The 20833-nt window shown below is 43.5% G+C and overlaps 1 protein-coding gene across 2 annotated transcripts in view; it reads left to right on the top strand.

Moving 5' to 3' along the window:
* Positions 1-20488, top strand: part of Dhx29 (DExH-box helicase 29) — a 43550-nt gene extending 23062 nt beyond the window's left edge. For both annotated transcript variants that reach the window (XM_021180562.3, XM_085830814.1), the window contains 15 exons: positions 2408-2584; positions 3267-3407; positions 4687-4831; positions 4939-5056; positions 5929-6013; positions 8615-8703; positions 9869-9997; positions 10073-10148; positions 10802-11026; positions 12383-12519; positions 12917-13010; positions 14286-14579; positions 15055-15186; positions 17008-17104; positions 20203-20488. In XM_021180562.3, the coding sequence (XP_021036221.1) occupies positions 2408-2584; positions 3267-3407; positions 4687-4831; positions 4939-5056; positions 5929-6013; positions 8615-8703; positions 9869-9997; positions 10073-10148; positions 10802-11026; positions 12383-12519; positions 12917-13010; positions 14286-14579; positions 15055-15186; positions 17008-17104; positions 20203-20255 (1992 nt within the window). In that variant the 3' untranslated portion in view covers positions 20256-20488. The remainder of the gene's footprint in view (positions 1-2407; positions 2585-3266; positions 3408-4686; positions 4832-4938; positions 5057-5928; positions 6014-8614; positions 8704-9868; positions 9998-10072; positions 10149-10801; positions 11027-12382; positions 12520-12916; positions 13011-14285; positions 14580-15054; positions 15187-17007; positions 17105-20202) is intronic.
* Positions 20489-20833: the final 345 nt, after the last annotated feature.

The raw sequence follows: 20833 nt of genomic DNA, 5'->3' as shown, positions 1-20833 counted from the left end.
AAAACACAATCTGGACCCGGAGAGATGGAGATTAAGAGCACTTGCTGCTCTTCCAAAGGACCCAAGTTCAGTTCTTAGCACCCACATGCCAGATCACATCTGTAACTAACTCCTGTTCCAAGGGATCTGATGCCCTCTTCTGGTCTCCTCAGGCACCAGGCATACATTTGGTACACATACATATATTTTCAGACAAAAGCCTCATACACATAAAATAAAAGTAAATCTTTAAAAAGTAAAAATCTTTTTAAAAATAGTAGTCCCAGTGGAATTCATCAGCACTTAAGGAGTAGAGAGATCTAGGACACAGGACTCTTATCTTACACAGGACTCTTTCAGGGCAGAACCTCTCCTGGCTGTGTTACTACAAACTATGCTTCCCTGGAATTTATAGTTGATGTGGGATCTAAGTATTTTCTTGGCTGGCGCTCATGCTCCGTTCTGACCACAGTAAGAGGTGTGGTGTACTTAATGCCGTGTGTGCGTTTTTATTAGCTCCTGTGCATGTTATCTCTGTACAGTTCTGACTGCAATTCATTTTCATCTAAGTCTCTGGGATCCACAGGATCTCCCTCGTGGCCTTCAGACATGGATCCCCAGCTGCCTTCTAGATGCTTTGAGTCTCAGGAACATCAGGTTCTCTGTCCTTCCCTGCTGATCCTTGTAACTTCCCCCACCATTACTCTCTGGCCACCCAAGTAAAAGCACCCAAGCAAAAGCACGTGTCCCCCTTAGCTCAGCCTCGTGGTTAGGTTTGTTTTCCTTCAAACCCACCCATTTTTCTCCTCATTCATTGGTCTTGCTCCTTGTAAGGGTCACAGTGTCTTGAGTTAAACACAACAGCATCTATAATTTTTTTTTTTTTTTTTTTTTTTTGTCTTTTCGAGACAGGGTTTCTCTGTGTAGCCCTGGCTGTCCTGGAACTCACTTTGTAGACCAGGCTGGCCTCGAACTCAGAAATCCACCTGCCTCTGCCTCCCAAGTGCTGGATTAAAGGCGTGCGCCACCACCATGTGGCCAGCATTTATAAATTAACTTCCTGCTTTCACTAGGTACCTCTCGCCTTATCTCTTGTGTATTTCCCATCCCAGGGCCCAAGTCATCATTTTGATTTTAGTTCCTGAACTATATTATGTACCCTCTTGACACTCTGGGGGTTTTAAATCGTGTGTGAGGAGAGGGGTGGATGCGTGTGGGTGTTTTGGATTCATACATGTCTGTGTACCGTGTACATGCCTGTTGGCTGCAGAGGCCAGAAGAGGGCATCGGATCCCCTGATGTAACTAGAGTTACATGTGGGTGCTGCAGTGCAAGAGCGGTCCGTACTGTTAATCACTGAGCTATTTCTCCCTGCCCTTGTTTGTTTATTGGGTACCAGGAATTGAACCCATGGCTTTCTGCACTCATCGTGACTTGACCTGACTACTTTTTCTTTCCTTTCATCCTGTTTCTCTCCATCTGTGCCACCGCTCAGGCTCATACGTCAGCTTTCAGCAGGTTCTCTTACAGAACAGACAGTAACTTCTCTTTAACTCTCAGCATATGCCACAACCAGGTCCTTACTGTTCATTAGGCTGTGTTCTTTGGACTTTGCACTGTGCCATTTGATTGTCACATAACTCCATGACGTTTTCCTCATTTTATGGAGGAATAAATAGACCCAAAGATATTTATATAACTTTTCCAAAGTTGAACTCTAAGTGGCCAAGGGAAGAAATGAATCCAGGGAATTGATCCCGAGGCTTGAGTACTTAAGCAGGATTGTCTGCCTTCTAAGCCACTGAAAGCTACTGATTATCTTGATGTACTTCATCTCTGTTACAGATTAGGACAGAAGGAGTAAGAGTGCAGAGGGTTAGGGTGCAGACACACATGTAGCAAATATTTGTTACATTCTGACAGCTTGCGTTATCTATACCCAGTAACAAGATTTGAGTCCTCCCTACATCACCTGTGTCAGAAGGGCAGGAAAATCCCTTTTCTGAAGAGTGATAAAGACCTGGCCAGCCTCCTACTGCTCAACTCAGTTTTCCTACTTAGTATTTAGATGGACCTCCGTCTTCTGCGGTGGTGATGAATAGCAGAATGTTAGGAGTCAGGCTTACCTCTAAGTGAAATCTGGGAGATAGTCCGATCTTGTGAGCTATGTATGAATGATCCAAAGCACTTCCTAGTGCAGAGTCGGGCTTCCGTTGCTATTTATATACTGATTCTTATCATTGGCTTCAGTCCTAAGGGAATAAATGTAGTTTTAACTCTGAAGATAATAAGCCTTATTTGAATGCCCAGCTTCATCGCCCGGCATGTCCTGACGCTACTCAAATAGTAAGTGTGAGTAGATCCAAGCATCCAGATTACTTATTCTCAGACCCTACATGTGATTGATTTCGGGTTCGCTTTCCATCAGGTCCATGAGAGAAGTGTCCAGTCAGATTTCCTGCTCGTTATCCTGAAGGAGATTTTGCAGAAACGCTCTGACCTACACTTGATTCTGATGAGCGCCACCGTGGACAGTGACAAGTTCTCTACGTACTTCACACACTGTCCTATTCTCAGAATTTCAGGAAGAAGTTACCCTGTTGAGGTAAATTTACTTTATCTCTGTGTGTGTGTGTGTCTGTGTGTGTGTGTATAGGCAGAAACCATTCATATCAGTTTCCCAGAACACTGGCACTTTATTTTAAGCCCAGAGCCAGTTCCTAGCCTCTGCAGGCCAGGCAGGACCTGGTACTTGCCTGAGGTTGGGAAGGATGGGGAAGTGTGATCTAGGTACTGGTGACATATCTTAGGGAGTAAGACTTCCACGTCAAGTCATGTTCAGATTGAAGGTGGCACCTGCAGTAAGGTACTCTCTGTTTTCAACCAGTCTCCTCTTCTAACCTTTTTCTTTAAAACCATACTAAAGTATAGTCTCTGTAAGCCTTTAGCAACAGACCCTTTTTGTTTGTTGTTGTTGTTTTTGTTTTTTCGAGACAGGGTTTCTCTGTGTAGCCCTGGCTGTCCTGGAACTCACTCTGTAGACCAGGCTGGCCTCGAACTCATAAATCCGCCTGCCTCTGCCTCCCGAGTGCTGGGATTAAGAGCGTGCGCCACCACGCCCGGCTGCAGCAGACCCTTTTATAGGAATTACATTTTCCAATCCCAGTTATACTGACAGCTTTTCCTCATCCTAACATAACTTAGTGACATTTGCAAGGCAATGCTGTCTGCATCTGGTTAATGGCGTTCGCTGGAGTGACTGAGCCTACCGTTCACCTTATCTGCAGGTTTTTCATCTTGAAGACATAGTAGAAGAAACAGGCTTCGTACTGGAGAAGGACTCTGAGTATTGTCAGAAGTTTCTGGAGGAGGAGGAAGAAATTACCATTAATGTTACAAGTAAAGCTGGGGGAGTCAAAAAGTACCAGGTAAAAAAAAAATGCCTGGAAAGACGCAGGAACTCTCCAGAGTACAGCCGGCCGGCCTGGGGATTTATAGTCCTGTGGCAAGCACTGGGAATCCCGTAACAGGGATTTTGTGATATTTTAATTGTCTTTTATACTGTTTGGGCCCATTAGATAAATGCAGAATCAAGGACTACATAAATATAAAGCTTCATAGTATTCATGACTGAGAAATGCCTTTGTAGTGATTTTTTTTTCTGCTGTGTCTCAGGAGATAGTGCTGTCCTAAGTCGGGATCTTTGCTTTTGTTTTTTTTTTTTTAGAAGCCTGTGTCTTGGCGGGAGCCAACATTAGATGACTATAAAGCTGTTCCAGGCAGGTTTTGCTAGGGTGTTAGCGGCAATTTTGTAATTGCAGGATTCCGCAGAAGCCCCGAGGCTCTCCCTTAGCAGTGTTATCAGTTTCAGTCTCTGCACTCCATCTGTTGTGCTTCATTTGTATTGTGTGCAGGAACACAAACTGCCGGAAACACAAAAGTGGACCATCCTTAAATTAAATAGATAAGCCAAAAATGTAATCTACAGGGTTTTCTCTAAAACCCCAAAGATAGAAATTAAGAACTGAAGAAGGGCTTAGAAGGGTATTTCAGATGAGTTGGTGAGAACTTAGTAGCCAAGGTAGGGTGTAGAAAGAGTGAACAGGTATAAGCTACCTTCATTAGAGCCGACACAGACTCCTTAGCCTGAATGCTCTTTAACTGCTACAGAAAAATGCACATGTGAGTGTAGTATGTTCTTCCATGATTATGTCTGTATGAGCATGGAGAGATAAATGCAGTTCTGCTGTTCATAAGTGAAAGTATAGGAGAATGATGAAATTTCACATGCCTCCTTCAGTTTCTACGATTAAGTGGGGCATAGTGATACAGACTTGCAGCCCGAGTTACTCAGAACTGGGCAGCGCAGAATCCTTGTGTCCATGAGTTCCAGACGAGCCAAGGCAGCACAGCAAGCACCTCTTTCAGGCATGCTTAATTAATTGATTGTACTTCTGCTGTATTTTAGCAACAATGGCAACAATAAGAAGAACTTAATTTAAAGATAGCGCCCTGTTGTTTCTGTTATAGAAATACAGTTCGTTTTTGGATTTTGTGGTTTGAGGTGTTGTTTGCCGCTGTGGGGATTGAGCCCAGGACCTCTCATGCATGCTGACTGCAAACACTCTCCCACTGAGCTACAGCTACAGCTACAGTCCAAAAATACATTTCATTTTTTCAGCTTTCTCTGGTTGGGTTTTCTTTTAGGAATACATCCCAGTTCAGAGTGGAGCAAGTCCTGAATTAAACCCATTCTACCAAAAGTACAGTAGCCGTACGCAGCATGCAATTCTCTACATGAACCCCCATAAAATCAACCTGGACCTCATTTTGGAGCTTCTTGTATACTTAGGTACTTTTCTATTTGTTTTAATAAAATACCTCTATCAACCAGAGGCATGCATTGTTTTATGTGCTGTTTATATCTGATTTTGAATATTTTATCTTTTAAATTTTCAGACAAAAGTCCTCAGTTCAGAAATATTGAAGGAGCAGTATTGATCTTCTTACCTGGCCTTGCGCACATTCAACAGTTGTATGACCTCCTGTCAAGTGACAGAAGGTTTTATTCTGAGCGGTAACTACAAATCTTCATTAAATTCTTTGTAGTTTTAAAACTGGAGTGGAAGATCAGAATTTTCAGGCTTTTCAACTTCAGTTAAAATTACCCGTGGTGGGGCTGGCCAGATGGCCCAGCAGGCAGGCACACTGGGTGTCCTTCAAAGGACCCAGGTTCAGGAGGCAGCACCCACCTGACCGCTAACACCTGCCTATAACTCCATTTCCAGGGGTCTGACACCCTGCTCTGCCCTCCACAGAGGCTACACACACACTGTGCACAGAGATGCACACAAGCAAAACACCTTCGCACATATGTGTTAAACCTCTACAGTCGTTCATGGAGAGTTTGCACTTGTTCATTTCTAGCTGGTGAAAGTTTGTAGGCACAGTGTCTACGTTTGTTTTCAATCTGAGCCAAGACTCCTGTGGTTGATTATATAGTTAATTAGAACTCCTGACTCACTGAGTCTTCCAAAAGCCACCAAGGTTTTACAACTTAGGAACCATATCTATTTAAATAGCCAATTATCTGTTCTATAATAGTTTATTACTCTTGTCGTGGTTATCGTATCATCAGAACTTTAAAAAAATTTACTCTCATATTTCACGTAATAAGCTTAACTAATCAAACAATCCAAAATTCAGAACCTGGGCCACTTACAGTCCCAGGCATCTCAGCAGAGGGATCCTCAACCTCTGATTTGTTCATGTTGATCTTTCCCTCTGGCAGGTGGGGCCTTATTAGACTATTCTGTGAAATTCTGTTCGTTTCAATTTTTCATAATCAAATATTAGAAGTTGTTCCCTATGTACAACTAACTTTTGCTATTCCTTTGCAGTGTCTTCCAAAGAGAAACTCTTGTTAAGACCCATGGTTTTCACTTTCAGGTATCAAGTTATAGCTCTGCATTCTGTTCTCTCAACTCAAGATCAAGCGGCTGCTTTCATGCTCCCCCCTCCAGGGGTCAGGAAGGTAAGCGGGGTCGCAGAAATGAGACTATTTCATGAAACCAGTTGGTGCTGGATACATGGCCAACTTCAAGTGTCCTGCAGCTCAATATCAGCAAAGTCGACCTCATATTAAATGTCAGGCATTCGGGACTGGAGAGAGGGCCAGTGGCTAAGAGTCTCTGACCACAGTTTGGTTCTCACAACTACCTGTAACTCCAGGTTCAGGAGATCCTTCGAAGCCTGGAGCCTTCTTGGGCACCTTCAACTCACATCGCATATGCACAGGCTTACACATATTTAAAAAAAAAAAAAAAAGTCTTTTAAAATTAAGTTTTTAGCCAGGTAGTGGTGGCACACACCTTTAATCCCAGCACTTGGGAGGCAGAGGCAGGCGGATTTCTGAGTTCAAGGCCAGCCTGGTCTACAGAGTGAGTTCCAGGACAGCCAGAGCCACACAGAGAAACCCTGTCAAAACAAAACAAAAACAAGAAAAAAAAAAACCAAGCAAAAAATAAGTTTTTAGTTCAGACATTTTAATATTTACATTATGTGGTAATAAACAGACACGACATTTGAGGAGAGTGGTAGCTGGGGAACATGGTATGTATGATGCTTTTTGAAAGGAAAGCAAATGGCCAAAAGGTGAGTGCACACCTTTAATCCCTGCACTCAGAAGGCAGAGGCAGACAGATCTCTGTGAGTTCAAGGCCAGCATGGTCTACAGAACTAACTCCAGAATAGCCAGGCTGCTCTGAAAAGCCAAAAAGAACGTAACAGGGAAAAAAGAAGACTACTGCTTCCTAAGAAAGCATCTCTCGGCCTCCAGATTGCTCTGCTTGGCCTCAAACTAACTCTGGCAATCTGTTCTCATTGTCTGGCTCTTTCTCGTTCTCTGGTCGGTTCTGTCTTTACCTGGGCCCAGCTAGTTCTCTCCCAGTATAACTGCCTCCTCCTCCCTCTCTGAGCTGCTCCACTCTCCCTCTCAACTCTACTGCACTGCTCTCCACGAGCTCTACTGTATCCTGTGCTGTACTCTCTCCCTCCTGTGCTGTCTGTCTCTCCCTTGAGTAGCTTTCCTTTCCTCTCGCTTTTTGTGAGAGTTGGGCAGACCCTATTCTGTCAAATCTTTCTCTGATCCCTCACTTTTTCTGCCACAAAATTAGACGTCACTTTCAAACCTGGGTGCTCCCTTTCACAAACTTAACTTTACCTTCACTGTTTGGGATTGCACGTGAGTCCTGTCTGTATTCCAGCCAGAGGGAGTGTGTGTTATGGGCTGAGCCACACCCCTAACCATCAACAGGTTCAAATACTTGTGACCGAAATCTGTACCGTGGCTGGAGAGATGGCTCGGTAGTTCAAACCCCATACTGCTGTTTACAGACTCAAGGTGACTTCCCAGCAGCCACAGCAGATGGCTCAGAGCCTGGCACTCCAGCTCCAGGGGGAGGGAGAATTGGCATGCTTAGATGAACATCCTCCAACACACATACACACACATAATTAAAAATGAATTATATAATTTTTAAATCTAACAACCTCATTAAACTAAGCTGATAAAACTGTAAAAGCAAATTAAAATTATGCAAAAAAAGAGTCTAAATTTTGGGACTAAAATTGAAAGTGGCTTTTTTCTATTCATTTATTTATTCATTTTACATCTTGATCACAGTCCCCTCTTCCTCCTCTCCTACCAGCCCCACTCTCTCACATACCTTTCCCCCCAACCCCACCCCCTCAGAGAAGGGGAGACCTTGTAAGTTCTCCCACTGAAGCTGGACAAGGCAGCCCAGCTCAGGGAAAAGGAGCCAAAGACAGGCCCCAGAGTCAGAGACAGCCCCTGCTACAGTTGTTAGGGGCCCCACGTGAAGACCAAGCTACAGGTGTGCTATAAATGTTCAGGGGCCTAGGTGAAGCCTGTGCACACTCTTTGGTTGGTAGCTCAGTCTCTGTGAGCCGCCATGGACCCAGGTTAGTTGACTCTGTAGGTCTTAGTGGTGTCCTTGACCCCTCCAGCTCCCTCAGTCCTTCCTCTGACTCTTCTACAAGACTCCCCATGCTCTGCCTGTTGTTTGGCTATGGGCCTCTGCATCTGTTTCCATCTGCTGCTGGATGAAGCGTCTCAGAAGACAGTTGTGCTAGGCTCCTGTCTGCAAGCATAGCAGAGTATCATTAATAGTGTTTATCCCTGCACATCTTGTAGACAGGACAAGTTTTAAGCCACAGGTTCTGTGGGTGGGTTGGTGTCCCCCTCCCTCCTCTGGAAGTCCTGTCTGGCCTCAGGAGGTAGGGAAGGAAGTGGCTTTCTTTAGTCCCCCCACTCTACTGCTGTCTTAAAATTAATTCACCTTTAAAGCCGGGCGTGGTGGCGCACGCCTTTAATCCCACCCCCCGGGGGGGGGGGGCAGAAGCAGGTGGATTTCTGAGTTTGAGGCCAGCCTGGTCTACAGAGTGAGTTCCAGGACAGCCAGGGCTACAGAGAAACCCTGTCTCGAACAAAACAAAACAAAACAAAACAAAACAAAAAATTCACCTTTAAAAACTTATCAGTTCTGTCTAAAGAAATTTTCAGAATACAGTGTCGAGAGCTGTCAAAAGACTTTCCATTCTTGTTTATTTGCAGATTGTCTTAGCAACAAACATTGCAGAGACAGGGATCACTATTCCTGATGTTGTGTTTGTCATTGACACTGGACGAACAAAAGAAAATAAGTAAGTCTAACTTTCTCACTGTGGAAATTTGTAACATTGAGTTTTGTTGGAGAAATTACAGAATCCTGTCAGGCAATCCAGATTATAAAGGTCGTCGTTCTGCCCAAAGCAAAAAGCCTTAGCAAAAGTGTAGATGAATTTAAAATATCTGAGAGTAAATCTCAGAATTTCATACCTTGGATTTTACCAACAGTGATACCAACAGTAACACCACTTAAAAGTGCTGTTTGGGAAGAATTCCACAGTGTAAGTTTTTATATACTTTTTTGCTTATTAAATGAATTGTGTAACACAGCATTATTTGTGAGGTATGATAGAATGGACTTTGGAGAACTTGACTTAAATCTTTGATCTTGGCAAAAAACAAAAAAACAAAAATACAAATCTCTCCCAATCATCAGGCCCTTGTGTACTAATGAAGAAAATGAAGTTTCATAATTGCAAATGCCTTATATGATAACCAGAACATAGCAGATGCCTTAACTGAACTGACCCCAAAATGGTTCTACTCTCGGTCTTAGGGTGTGTTACGTGAACCTTTAGCTAATTGTAGTCTATACACAGTCCCCAGTATCAGAAAACCACAGCAGTGTAATAGAAAATCAGCTCTAAGACAAGCGGTTGTGTCTTTAGAGGAAACATTTTCTGGCTGTAGATGTACCTTGTGAGCTGAGCTAGGCTTTGAACTGTGACATTGACAAGTAGCGCTTCTCAATTCGCATACCTTGTTGTGGGATTAGTAGGTATTGACTAAGACACAAAGGTGCTTCGGTCAGATTAGTTTGAGAGAAGATGAGTTGAGCAACCATTTTCTTTGTAGCAAGTGATTTTCATTTGGTAGTATGAATAGGCACTTTACAAAAACATTGAATCAGGAAATATGACGTAAGAAATGTTTGTCAGCCGCAAGTGGTAGTACACAACTTTAATCCCTGCTCTCAGGAGGAAACGGCAGTTGGGTTTTCATGAGTTCAAGACCAGCCTCATCTACATAGTTCCAGGACAACCAGGACTACCTAGAGAGTCCTTGTCTCCAGCTCCCTGACCCCCCCCCCCAAAAAAAAAGAGATGTTTTTTCACAGTAGTAGCAAGTTCAACGCTTCAATTTTTCTGGTTTTGCTGGAAAACAGTTATTCACATATTGTCTCCTGAAACCTGTCTCTAGGTACCATGAAAGTAGCCAGATGAGTTCTTTGGTGGAGACCTTTGTCAGTAAAGCTAGTGCCCTACAGCGCCAGGGGAGAGCCGGGAGGGTCCGGGATGGCTTCTGCTTTCGGCTGTACACAAGAGAAAGGTAGGCACGCGCTGACATTTACAACACACGTGACAACACCGAGTGCCATCACTCACGATGTGTTACTGTGTTCAGATTTGAAGGTTTTCTGGACTATTCTGTACCTGAAATCCTACGCGTACCTCTGGAGGAGCTGTGTCTTCACATTATGGTAATCCCAAAGGACCACACACGAGGGCTGGGGGCCTCCGGGGGGGAGGGGGGGAAGTTCTCACTCTTTATTAGGAAAAATCTGACAACCTGAGTGTTCTTCACCTCTGCTTTTAAGTACTGTATGCTTATTGTCTGCACTGTGCTTTGGTCTTGATGTGTATGTGTAGCAGAGATTAGTATTATAAACAGCCTTATACCCTGAGCAGTGGTCCCGTGGGGCAGTACTGCCTGCTGAGGGACTGGGGGTGCGGTCTCCACATTTTAGACTGTCCTAACTAAGCAGGGCTCTATGCTGGTGTGTAGTGTGTAGAATAAGAGATGCGGCTGAACATTCCCCACAGCTCCCCACATCCAGCACAGCTCCCCAAAACAAAGATTCCGCCAGCCCACGCGTCAGCCTGCTGACTGAGAACCTCACCTAGACCAAGGCTTCCTAGGCTGGAAGTTACTCTTGATTCTTAGATTTTTAACAGTAAAATTCAGTACTGAAGAAACTAAAACACAGAGACTCCACCATGATGTTCACCGTGCAGGGTGGCTTCACACGCTGGCCGACCGCTTGGCTCAAGATTCTGCTAAATTCCTCCTTTAGTCCCAGCATAACCTCCCTCGGTGCAGCACTGACCCTGGCCCATCCCCTTCCCACTGCAGAAGTGTGATCTGGGCTCTCCTGAAGACTTCCTCTCCAAAGCCTTAGACCCTCCTCAGCTTCAAGTAATCAGCAACGCGATGAACTTACTCCGGAAAATTGGAGCCTGCGAACCCAATGAGCCCAAACTGACACCGCTGGGCCAGCACCTTGCCGCTTTGCCTGTCAATGTCAAAATTGGCAAGATGCTCATTTTCGGAGCCATATTTGGCTGTCTCGAACCAGTGGTGAGTAAGACACTGACTACTTCACTTCAAGTGCCATTTGGTTGGGAAATTATTAAAGGATGGAAACAAGTTTAAACTTTAATTTCTTAACAAGATACAATGGCTGTGCTATCATTAAAGCATACGTGACCTGAATGCCCAGTGAGATTATTCAAATCTATTTAACTTTTTATACTAATATACTTAAAGGTCTATTTCTCTATTTACTTACATGTAGAAAAACACTGTTATATGAGTTTGGCTTGCCTAGGTTGTTGCCATCAACCTGAAACATTTATTTAATTGAATATGTAATGTTCGTAGGAAGTTGTTGACACAATATACTTTAATAGAATGAAAACTTCCTTTATCCAAATTCTCCAATAGTTGTCAGTCTGTTTTCTCAATTTACTTCAGAAATAAGATCTGTTTGTCTGACTGAGTCTCTGGGCATGTGATCTTACAGTGCCTTTGCAGCATTAGCCAGTGGTGGTTTTGAGCACAAATCAAGGCATTGAACACAGGAAATGGGGCCTTTCCTCTTGTCTCCTTTTCTAGTATTAGAAGGAACTTTGGGGCTGGGGTGTGGCTCAGCAGAGGGTTTGCCTGGGGTTCATGGAGCAGTGGGTTCAGTCCCCAGTGCATCAGTAACAAAGCAGGGGTTGGGGGATTCGGGGAAGGAGTCAGGGGTGATCGCTAGAACTTGCTAAGTTCAGAAAGTACCATTTGTATTGCAGTGTGTCTGAAACCTGGCAACAAGCAGGTGGTTGTGCAGCCCCTTTATTTTCAGTGCATTTTTAAACTAATGTGAGGATTGACCCCAGGGCCTCAAGGCTTCCACTGAGCTGTAACACCAGCCGAAACTTAAACGCTGCTGCTGTTGCGTCACTGTTTAATTTATAATGAACACTAATTTGTCTCTCACATTATAGCAGCTTAGAACTCCAGCATCTGGGCACTGCACACTCAGTGTCTGATAAAGGCCCTCCTCAACTAAGGCAGCTTTTAGCTGTGTCTTTAGAAATGTGGAAGAGCCTCAACTTATGTTTGAAAGGCATTGCAGCCAATGAGAATTAGCAGTCTGGAAGTCTAAAGTACTAAGCTATCATTTTGAGATTGCCTATACCTAAATAGCAGACTTTAATCACTTGGACATGTTTTCAGGTTTTTCCTTAAATCACAGAGATGTTCTAACAATAAATAGGTTTTTTGAGTTCCATGAAAGGAACTGAGCTAAAAGTTATGAAAATGTAAGTTAGCAATGTTAAATGCATTGAAAATAGGAAACGGGTAACTTGGTTGTAATTGTTTTATTGTTTATTTTTAAGACACCTTTGGGTGTATACTTCTTTAATGATAAATGATATTTGTGGACAGGCAACACTGGCAGCCGTGATGACAGAGAAGTCTCCTTTCATCACACCAATCGGTCGAAAGGATGAAGCCGACCTTGCAAAGTCGTCTTTGGCTGTGGCCGACTCGGACCACCTCACCATCTACAATGCTTATCTAGGGTAAAGAAACAAGCGGTTGCTATCGATCAGCCAGTGACTAGAGATGGGTGACTTTTTTAAAAAGAATGTACCCTTGTCATTCAAACTGTGCTTCAGCATTTAAATTTGTTCATGTGTTTTTAATTTGTCAGGCTATTATTTTATCAGAGACTCATTTAAGAACAACACACTTGTTATTATATATGTACAGTTCTCAGATCTGAAGCAATTCAACAATTTGTTATACTTAAAAATCCTGCAGTTGGAAATTATATAAATGTAGCAGCTACAGTAAGCAAGGCCCCTTCTTCTTAACAGATTATAATTTTATTAAGCTTCCCTTGGGTTCCTCCCTCTGAGAGGGAGCCCGGAAAGGAGCTGTGGTGACCTTTGACCTCTGCTGTCTGTGTTCATCTAGGTGGAAGAAAGCCCAGCAAGAAGGAGGCTTCCGCGCTGAGATCTCATATTGCCAGAGGAACTTCCTTAACAGAACGTCGCTGTTGACACTCGAGGTGAATCTTAGTATTGCTCTTAGCGACCGTAATGGATTCAGGGTGTGATTTGTATAAAGAGACAGCATGGTTTCATGGAAAGAACACTAGCTTGGGAATAGGGTAGTTAACTTTTTAGTTTTTCGTTTGTTATTTTTTAAATAAATAACTCAAAGGGCATTATCTAGGGTTCTTCCCAGCTCTGGTACTCAGCTATTTTCTTGCTTAGTTATGGAGGATTTCAGGAATAGCAGAACATGACTAGAATCCTGTCAGGAACTCTAGTTCACCCATTCCCGGCATGCATTAATTAGCAACGTGCTCAGTATTGCCCTGTGTTTGTTCCCCTCACGTTACTGTCTGCCTGTAGACTGTATTTTAAATAAATGCAGAGATTAGATAAGCATGTATCTCTAAAGTATAGGACTTTTTTTTGATGCCATATCATACCTTTAAAACAAACAAACCATAATATCAAATTCTAGCACTTAAATAGCCCTAGTCATTTAATAATTTTGTTCTTCATACCTAATTTGAATCATGATCCACACAAGATTTACTCACTACATTTGATTGCTCCCTTAAGTTTCTTAATCTATCATTAACCAACTTTTTTTTCCTATTTGTGATTTAAAAAAAAAAAAAATCCATTTAATTGTTCAGTAGGGTTTCTTGAATTCTGGAAATAGCCACTTCTGAGCCATCTGAGGACATCCCAGTGAGCTGGTCCAGAGGTGGCCATCTCTCTGAATCAGTCCTTTCTCCTTTGTTGCCCTTTAATTGTCCCCAGCCTCCAGAGTGGCTCCCACCGGCTTTCTTTTCTCAGCCTGTCTTCACACCCCGGGCTTCCCGCAGCTGTTTGGTCTCTCCTCCCCAGGAATGGACTAAGCTGCAGACCCAACCTAAAGGCTATCATCCAGTGTAAACGCCGCCCATGGTCCTGTATCCTCAGCCCTTCCTAGGGCTCCTGCCGACTTTGCACTCTTAGAAAAGGTGCAAAGTGTTCTAAGCTGAGGCTTCACGGCGCGATGAAGTTAGCGCGCTCTCTTGTCAGAGGTGCATGTCACGACTATCATGTCTCCCTGTGATGCTTCTATCCACGGACCACAGAGTGACTAAAAACAAACCAACATAAACATTTGAAGACGGGCTGTCTTGAAGGCAGTGTAGAGTGGGAAACTACATCGGGGCCCCTGTCCGCTGCCCTCATAGATGCTTCTAGTTTATAACATCACTGTTCTGGGTGCTGAACACTGCTGTCTAATCGATTATGTCTCACTTTAACATGAAACCTAGGATGTGAAGCAGGAGTTAATGAAATTGGTGAAAGCTGCAGGATTCTCATCGTCTCCCAGCTGGGAGGGAAGGAAAGGGCCGCAGACGCTCTCTTTCCAGGACATTGCTCTTCTTAAAGCTGTGCTGGCTGCTGGCCTGTACGACAGTGTGGGGAAGATCATGTGTACAAAGTCCGTGGATGTGACCGAGAAGCTGGCGTGCATGGTGGAGACAGCCCAAGGCAAAGCTCAGGTGCACCCGTCCTCAGTAAACCGGGACCTACAAACCTACGGGTGGCTCTTGTACCAGGAGAAGGTAAAGGCTCTTTCTGCAATCCCTCTTACACCCCAGGCCTCCTTCCTGACACGCTCTGGTGACCTAATGGCCTCCTCTTCTCCTCAAGTACAACTGTTACTTCTGCTCTTGTTGGAAATCTGACGCACTTTCTAAGCAGAACACAAGACAAACAATTTCTTTCCCGTCAAATAAAAGAAAGATAGCAAGGCTTCTCTCTGGCTATCATTCTTCTAGTTGGAATTCAGACAGTTACAGCGAGGGGGCTTTGGTTCTCTGTTCCAAGCGTATTTCACTAAAGTGGTTGTCTCAGAAGGGAAAAGAGGGTGTGTGTTCCATTTCTAACTAAGGGACATGTTGGGGAGACTAATGTGGCTGTGTAAACATACGTATTTTTCTGTTAAACTTGTTAAGAAAACATATAGATAAAAAATAGCTAAGTGACCATTTAGTATTTTAGACTACAAAGGTGTCTGCCCCCCTTTGTCCTTTGCAGGTGAGGTACACCAGAGTCTACCTGAGAGAGACGACCCTCATCAGCCCTTTTCCAGTTTTGCTTTTTGGAGGTGACATAGAAGTCCAGCACCGAGAGCGGCTTCTGTCTGTGGACGGCTGGATCTATTTTCAGGTACGCAGTCCAGATGACTTGTCGAGAGCATTCGAACTCCTGTATCCCTGAGTTAGACTTGAAAGTTTTCACTGAAGCTGGCATAATCTTTTCCTTTGTGGTTTACCATAGGAAACTTTCCCTTAACTATATGGTTTTTATAACTTGAAGATCATGTTGCTGTCGCAGAACGTATTTATGTATAACCATTATAATTGCCGCGTACCAGGAATACTGACAGCAGTTTTTTTCTGGATTATCCCACATAGCTTCATTGTGAGCAGTGTAGGTGGGGAGAAGGATGCTGGGGGAGGGGGAGTCGGCCCTCCCAGAGGCCTGGGCTTGGTTCGTAGTTGTTCACCAGATGCATACCTCACTCACTACACTTGTTCGGGCCTTCTGTACAAAAACCAGACAGATTCATAGTTTTTTTTTTTTTTTTAAGATTTATTTATTTATATGTAAGTACACTGTAGCTGTCTTCAGACACACCAGAAGAGGGCATTAGATCTCTTTAAGGATGGTTGTGAGCCACCATGTGGTTGCTGGGATTTGAACTCAGGACCTTTGGAAGAGCAGTCAGTGCTCTTAACCACTGAGCCATCTCTCCAGCCCAGATTCATATTTTTTTTAATTTTTAATATTTTTTATTACATATTTTCCTCAATTACATTTCCAATGCTATCCCAAAAGTCCTCCATAGCGCCCCCCACTTCCCTACCCACCCATTCCCATTCTTTTGGCCCTGGCATTCCCCTATATTGGGGCATATAAAGTTTGCAAGTCCATGGGCCTCTCTTTCCAGTGATGGCCGACTAGGCCATCTTTCGATACATATGCAGCTAGAGACAAGAGCTCCGGGGTACTGGTTAGTTCATCATGTTGTTCCAACTATAGGGTTGCAGATCCCTTTAACTCCTTGGGTACTTTCTCTAGCTTCTCCATTCAGATTCATAGTTTTTAAGACATGAAACAATTCTTCTCTGGACAGGGTAAGCAGCCTGTGCTCATTTGCCGAAGTCAGCTTTTCTCTTCCTCTGTAGTCCCTCAACACTGGCCAGTGTAGAGCAGGTCCCGCGCATACTGCTAGTTATAGAACCAGAGAAGGGAATTATGTATTTAAAAAAATGTATTTGCTCCGTGCAAATAAGTTGGAGTGGTAGAGAGGATCTCATAGTTGGGTTGTAGTGATATTGGTAAAAACTCTACATATTTACCAAAAATCATTGAAATTGAGTACTTAAAACAAGTGCGCTTTTTTTTTTTGTAATTTATAAATTATCCCTCAATAAAACTGTTAAAAAATGTTTCCTCCCAGCAAGTGTGGTAGCTCATACTTTTAATCCCAGCACCCAAGAGGCAGAGAGGCAGAGGCAGAAGTATCTGCATTCAAGGCCAGCCTGGTCTACATGGTGAACTCCTGGCCAGCCAGGGCTACGTAGTGAAACCCTGTTTCACACTACTCCCCACTCCCCCAGCCCAACCCCAAAATGTCCTCGGAACTCTTTAGTCTTGACCCAGTGTCATATACAAAGAGAAACAAAGAATTATTGGAATAAGTTGCTTTATTGTAGCAAGAGATACCAGACATCCTAGGAAGCGAGAGGTCTGTGTAGCTGAGCTCTCATAGTTAAGAGGTCATCTGGGAAGCCAGGGGTCTGTGTAGCTGAGCTGCCAGGGTTGACAGGTCACTTGCTCACACTTTCCCTGTTGCATTTCATGTTAACCATCCTGGTGTCCTACGTGGGTTGAACTGTGAGTTACACATTGTGCTCCGATTGCTTTATGTAAACACATGCAAATGCCCTGATGAACCCTGTCTGATGTGTCCTCTCTCAACAGGCCCCGGTAAAGATAGCTGTCATTTTTAAGCAGCTAAGAGTTCTCATTGATTCTGTTTTAAGAAAAAAACTTGAAAATCCAAAGATGTCCCTTGAAAGTAAGTGTTTTATGGTGTTTCAGGTAAAGGAAGGTATATATGTGTACCTTAGCATGCATTTAGAAGGTAGCATGCTTATGTATGGATAGGTGAAGGATAACAAGCACATAAAGCATTAGTGCTTGTATTCTTATTTCATGTGCATTGCTGTATTATCTGCATGTGTGTCTGTGTGAGGGTGTTGGACCCCTGGAAGTGGAGTTACTGACGGTTGTGAGCTACCATGTGGGTACTGGAAATTGAAACCGGCTCTTTTGGAAGAGCAGCCAGTGCTCTTAACCACTGAGCCAACTCTTAGCCCATCTTAGTGTGTTTAAAAAGAAAAATATTTAAAGTAAAATCTGAGAGATTGAGTCTAGAAGTTGTGATTTAACATTGGAATGCCCTGTAGCACACTGAAACCATACTTTTGATGTAATTATCAATAAAATCTTATTTTTGATAAAATCTACTTATGCTAAATTCTATTCAACTCCCACACAGTTAGTGACTATTTGAAGCTTATTCCCTTAAAATCTTTACTCCCAGCCAGGCATGGTGGCTCACGCCTTTAATCGCAGCACTCGGGAGGCAGAGGCAGGCGGATTTCTGAGTTTGAGGCCAGCCTGGTCTACAAAGTGAGTTCCAGGACAGCCAGGGCTATACAGAGAAACCCTGTCTCAAAAAAACAAAACAAAAAAAACCAAACAACAACAAAAAAATCTTTATTCCCAGTCTTTTTTATTTATTTATATTTGTGCATTGACATCTTGCCTACATGTGTATCTTTCTGTAGGTGTCAGAATTCCTGGCACTAGAGTTACAGATAGTTGTGAGCTGACATGTGGATGCTGGGAATTGAACCCAGGTCCTCTGGAAGAGCAGCCAGTGCTCTTAACCACTGAGCCATCTCTCCAGCCCCTTAGTCTTCTTAACTTTATTCGTAAACTGTCCACTTAACAGAAAAAGTTAAGGCAGCATAAGTTTTGCTACTCATTGGCTTATCCTAGCTGTTTCCTCTTCCATATGCTACTCACGACTGCACAGCTAGGGGCTGGTATAGAAAGTGCTTTAGCCTTCTACAGAAGCCTGAAATGAACTCCTGGTTTGTCAGCAGTACGGTCCAGCACTGCCCTAAGTGAGCAAGCACATCACCAGACCACAAACGTGGAAGGAGCACAAGGCTCAACGCCTGTTCCAGGCGCACTAATTCCTCCAGAGACTTCTGATGGTTCTGTCTATTGCTCTTTCTCTTTTCCTACTGTCGGCCTTTGAGAATGCATGACTATTGTAACAAACTCCTGAGATAGATGTCCCAGCCTTAGGATTGAGTTGACTGTGTTCTCGGGCTCTAATTTAACGTGCTCCTTGAAAGCTGTAGCCTCTGTAAGCCAGTGGCTGTCCCTTGATTGGAGACAAGTTTTAGAACGAGTGTTTTCCAGTTGGTGCTGTAGTCTTTCCATACTGTTGCATTCACTGTAGCCACTGAAGTGTGGCTTTCCTGCTTTAATAATGTTAAGAATTATCCTGGAATGGGAAGATGGCTCAGTGGTTAAGAGCACTGGCTGCTCTTCCAGAGGCAAATGGCAGCTCACAACTGTCTGTAACTCCAGTTCCAGGGCAGCTGACAGGCTCACATAGATATACACGCTGGCAAAACACCAATGCACATAAAACAAAAATAAATAAGTCATTTTAAAAATATTTTTTAAAGATTTATTTACTATTATATCTAAGTACACTGTAGCTATCTTCAGACACACCAGAAGAGGGCGTTAGATCTCATTACGGATGGTTGTGAACCACCATGTGGTTGCTGGGATTTGAACTCATGACCTTCGGAAGAGCAGTCAGTGCTCTTAACTGCCGAGCCATCTCTCCAGCCCCTTAAAATATTTTTTTAAAAAAGAATATCTGTGCCTTTGATGCTTATTTTGACTTGGGAAGGAGGGTGACATGTTAGTGTCAGGAGGTGACACGTTAGTGACCTTTCTGGCTTTACGATGAAGACAGGTTGTGATAGCCACTCACACAGAAGTGTCTAAAGGTATGCCTGTTTCTAGTTCTCTCTACTTTTCTTCTAATTCAACTAACTTTAGATAAGCATAGTTCCACGCCAACAAGAGCCTCCTCCTTCTTCCACCTCCACCTCATCCTTCCTCTCTTAATACAGCTTAGTTCCTGAGCACCTGAGTGTCAGTCACAGGCCCAGGTCAAAAGTCTCAGGACGTGCGACTAGGGACATTGAGACCCCAGTATAAATGTAGAGTGTCCTGCGGTCTTGCAGCCCCGCCCTGGTGGCTTTCTGAGAAGGTGGCCATGAGAGTCCAGGAAGTCACGGTTCCACAGCTGTTTGGACAGGAGTAGCTGTTAATAAGCCCACCCTAGCAAGTAATGTCACCTCTCTGTTTATCCGTTCAGCTGGTGTTTGATCCTCTTGCGTATAGATAGCCCTGTCACTTCCCATTGACACCTCTGAGAGTCCTTCCCTTTTAGAATGTTTGTTTCCTTGGTCCAAGCCTGGAATAAAATCATTGTCACCTTTGCCTGTTTGGTAAAAATCCTGTCACACAGCAAAACAGGAAAGAGTAAATAAGTCGTTCGGGTGCCCTTCAGCTCGGTGAAAACAAATGAGAAACTTCTTGGAGGAATTTCTAAAGAACTAGCTATAGAAACAACAGACGAGGCTTCACAGTGCACATCTGTAGCCCCAGCACATGGGAAGCCAAGGCAGGGGCCTGTGAGTTCCAGCCCAGTATGGACTACATAACAAAACCTGGGTAAAAAGAAAAAGAACAGAAAAAACATACAAACAAAAAGCACTTATATCTCATTGTTGGGCTTTGCCTATAAAGACTCAAAAGACCTCTTTTTACAAAACGTTAGCTTTTGAAGTAGGCATGAGATAGCCTTAGTCATTAACCCTTATAGGGCAACACATTTGACTTTTCTGGACATCTCGGGTATCATAGTATATACTACTAGTGTTGGTTTGCATTCTAGTTTAAGAAAGGCTTGTGATAAAATATTCCTCTTGCTTGTACCTATGTGCATTAGACAGTTAGCCAGTGTTCCAGCGCTTACAGGTGCCCTGACGTATTTATTATTCATTCCCTCAGATGACAAGATTCTGCAGATCATTACAGAATTGATAAAAACAGAGAATAATTGACACTGGAATCCATGGTTATCTGCTTGTAAAGTTAAGATAAAGATACGGTCCTGAAATGATGTGAAGGTCGGCTGTCCCACTAAGTATTTCATTACCTAAAATATTGGTTCTGGCCATTAACCTGAAGACGGCGGGGAGGGAAAGAGCACATTCTTTCAACGTGGACTTTTCTAGCTCCTTTGTAACGATGATGATACTCAATGTATTTGCCATGACATTTACAATAAATCCTTTGGTATCAATCATATTTTGTCCATCTCTGTGTCACTAGGCCAAGGCCAGTGTCTGTCATCTGAAACTCACTGCGTTGGTTTCCTGGGTAACTGCCTCAGCCTGTGTATTCTGTGTATTTTCTCCTCCAACAACAGGCCTTCATATTTGGAGATATAAGTTTAGAGTTTTGTCCTATTTCTTAGTTAGGGTTTCTGTTGCTATGAGAAAACACCATAACCAAAAACAACTTGAGGAGGAGAGGGTTTATTCAGCATGCACTCCATCACAGAGGGAAGTCATGGCGGGCACATGGAGCCAGGAGCTGATGCAGAAGCCATGGTGGGATGCTGCTTACCAGCTTGCTC

This window comes from Mus caroli, unplaced genomic scaffold (assembly GCF_978045245.1).
Source record: "Mus caroli unplaced genomic scaffold, Mus_caroli_1 scaffold_15, whole genome shotgun sequence".
Taxonomy (NCBI): domain Eukaryota; kingdom Metazoa; phylum Chordata; class Mammalia; order Rodentia; family Muridae; genus Mus; species Mus caroli.
This window is presented reverse-complemented; position numbering and strand designations above follow the sequence as displayed.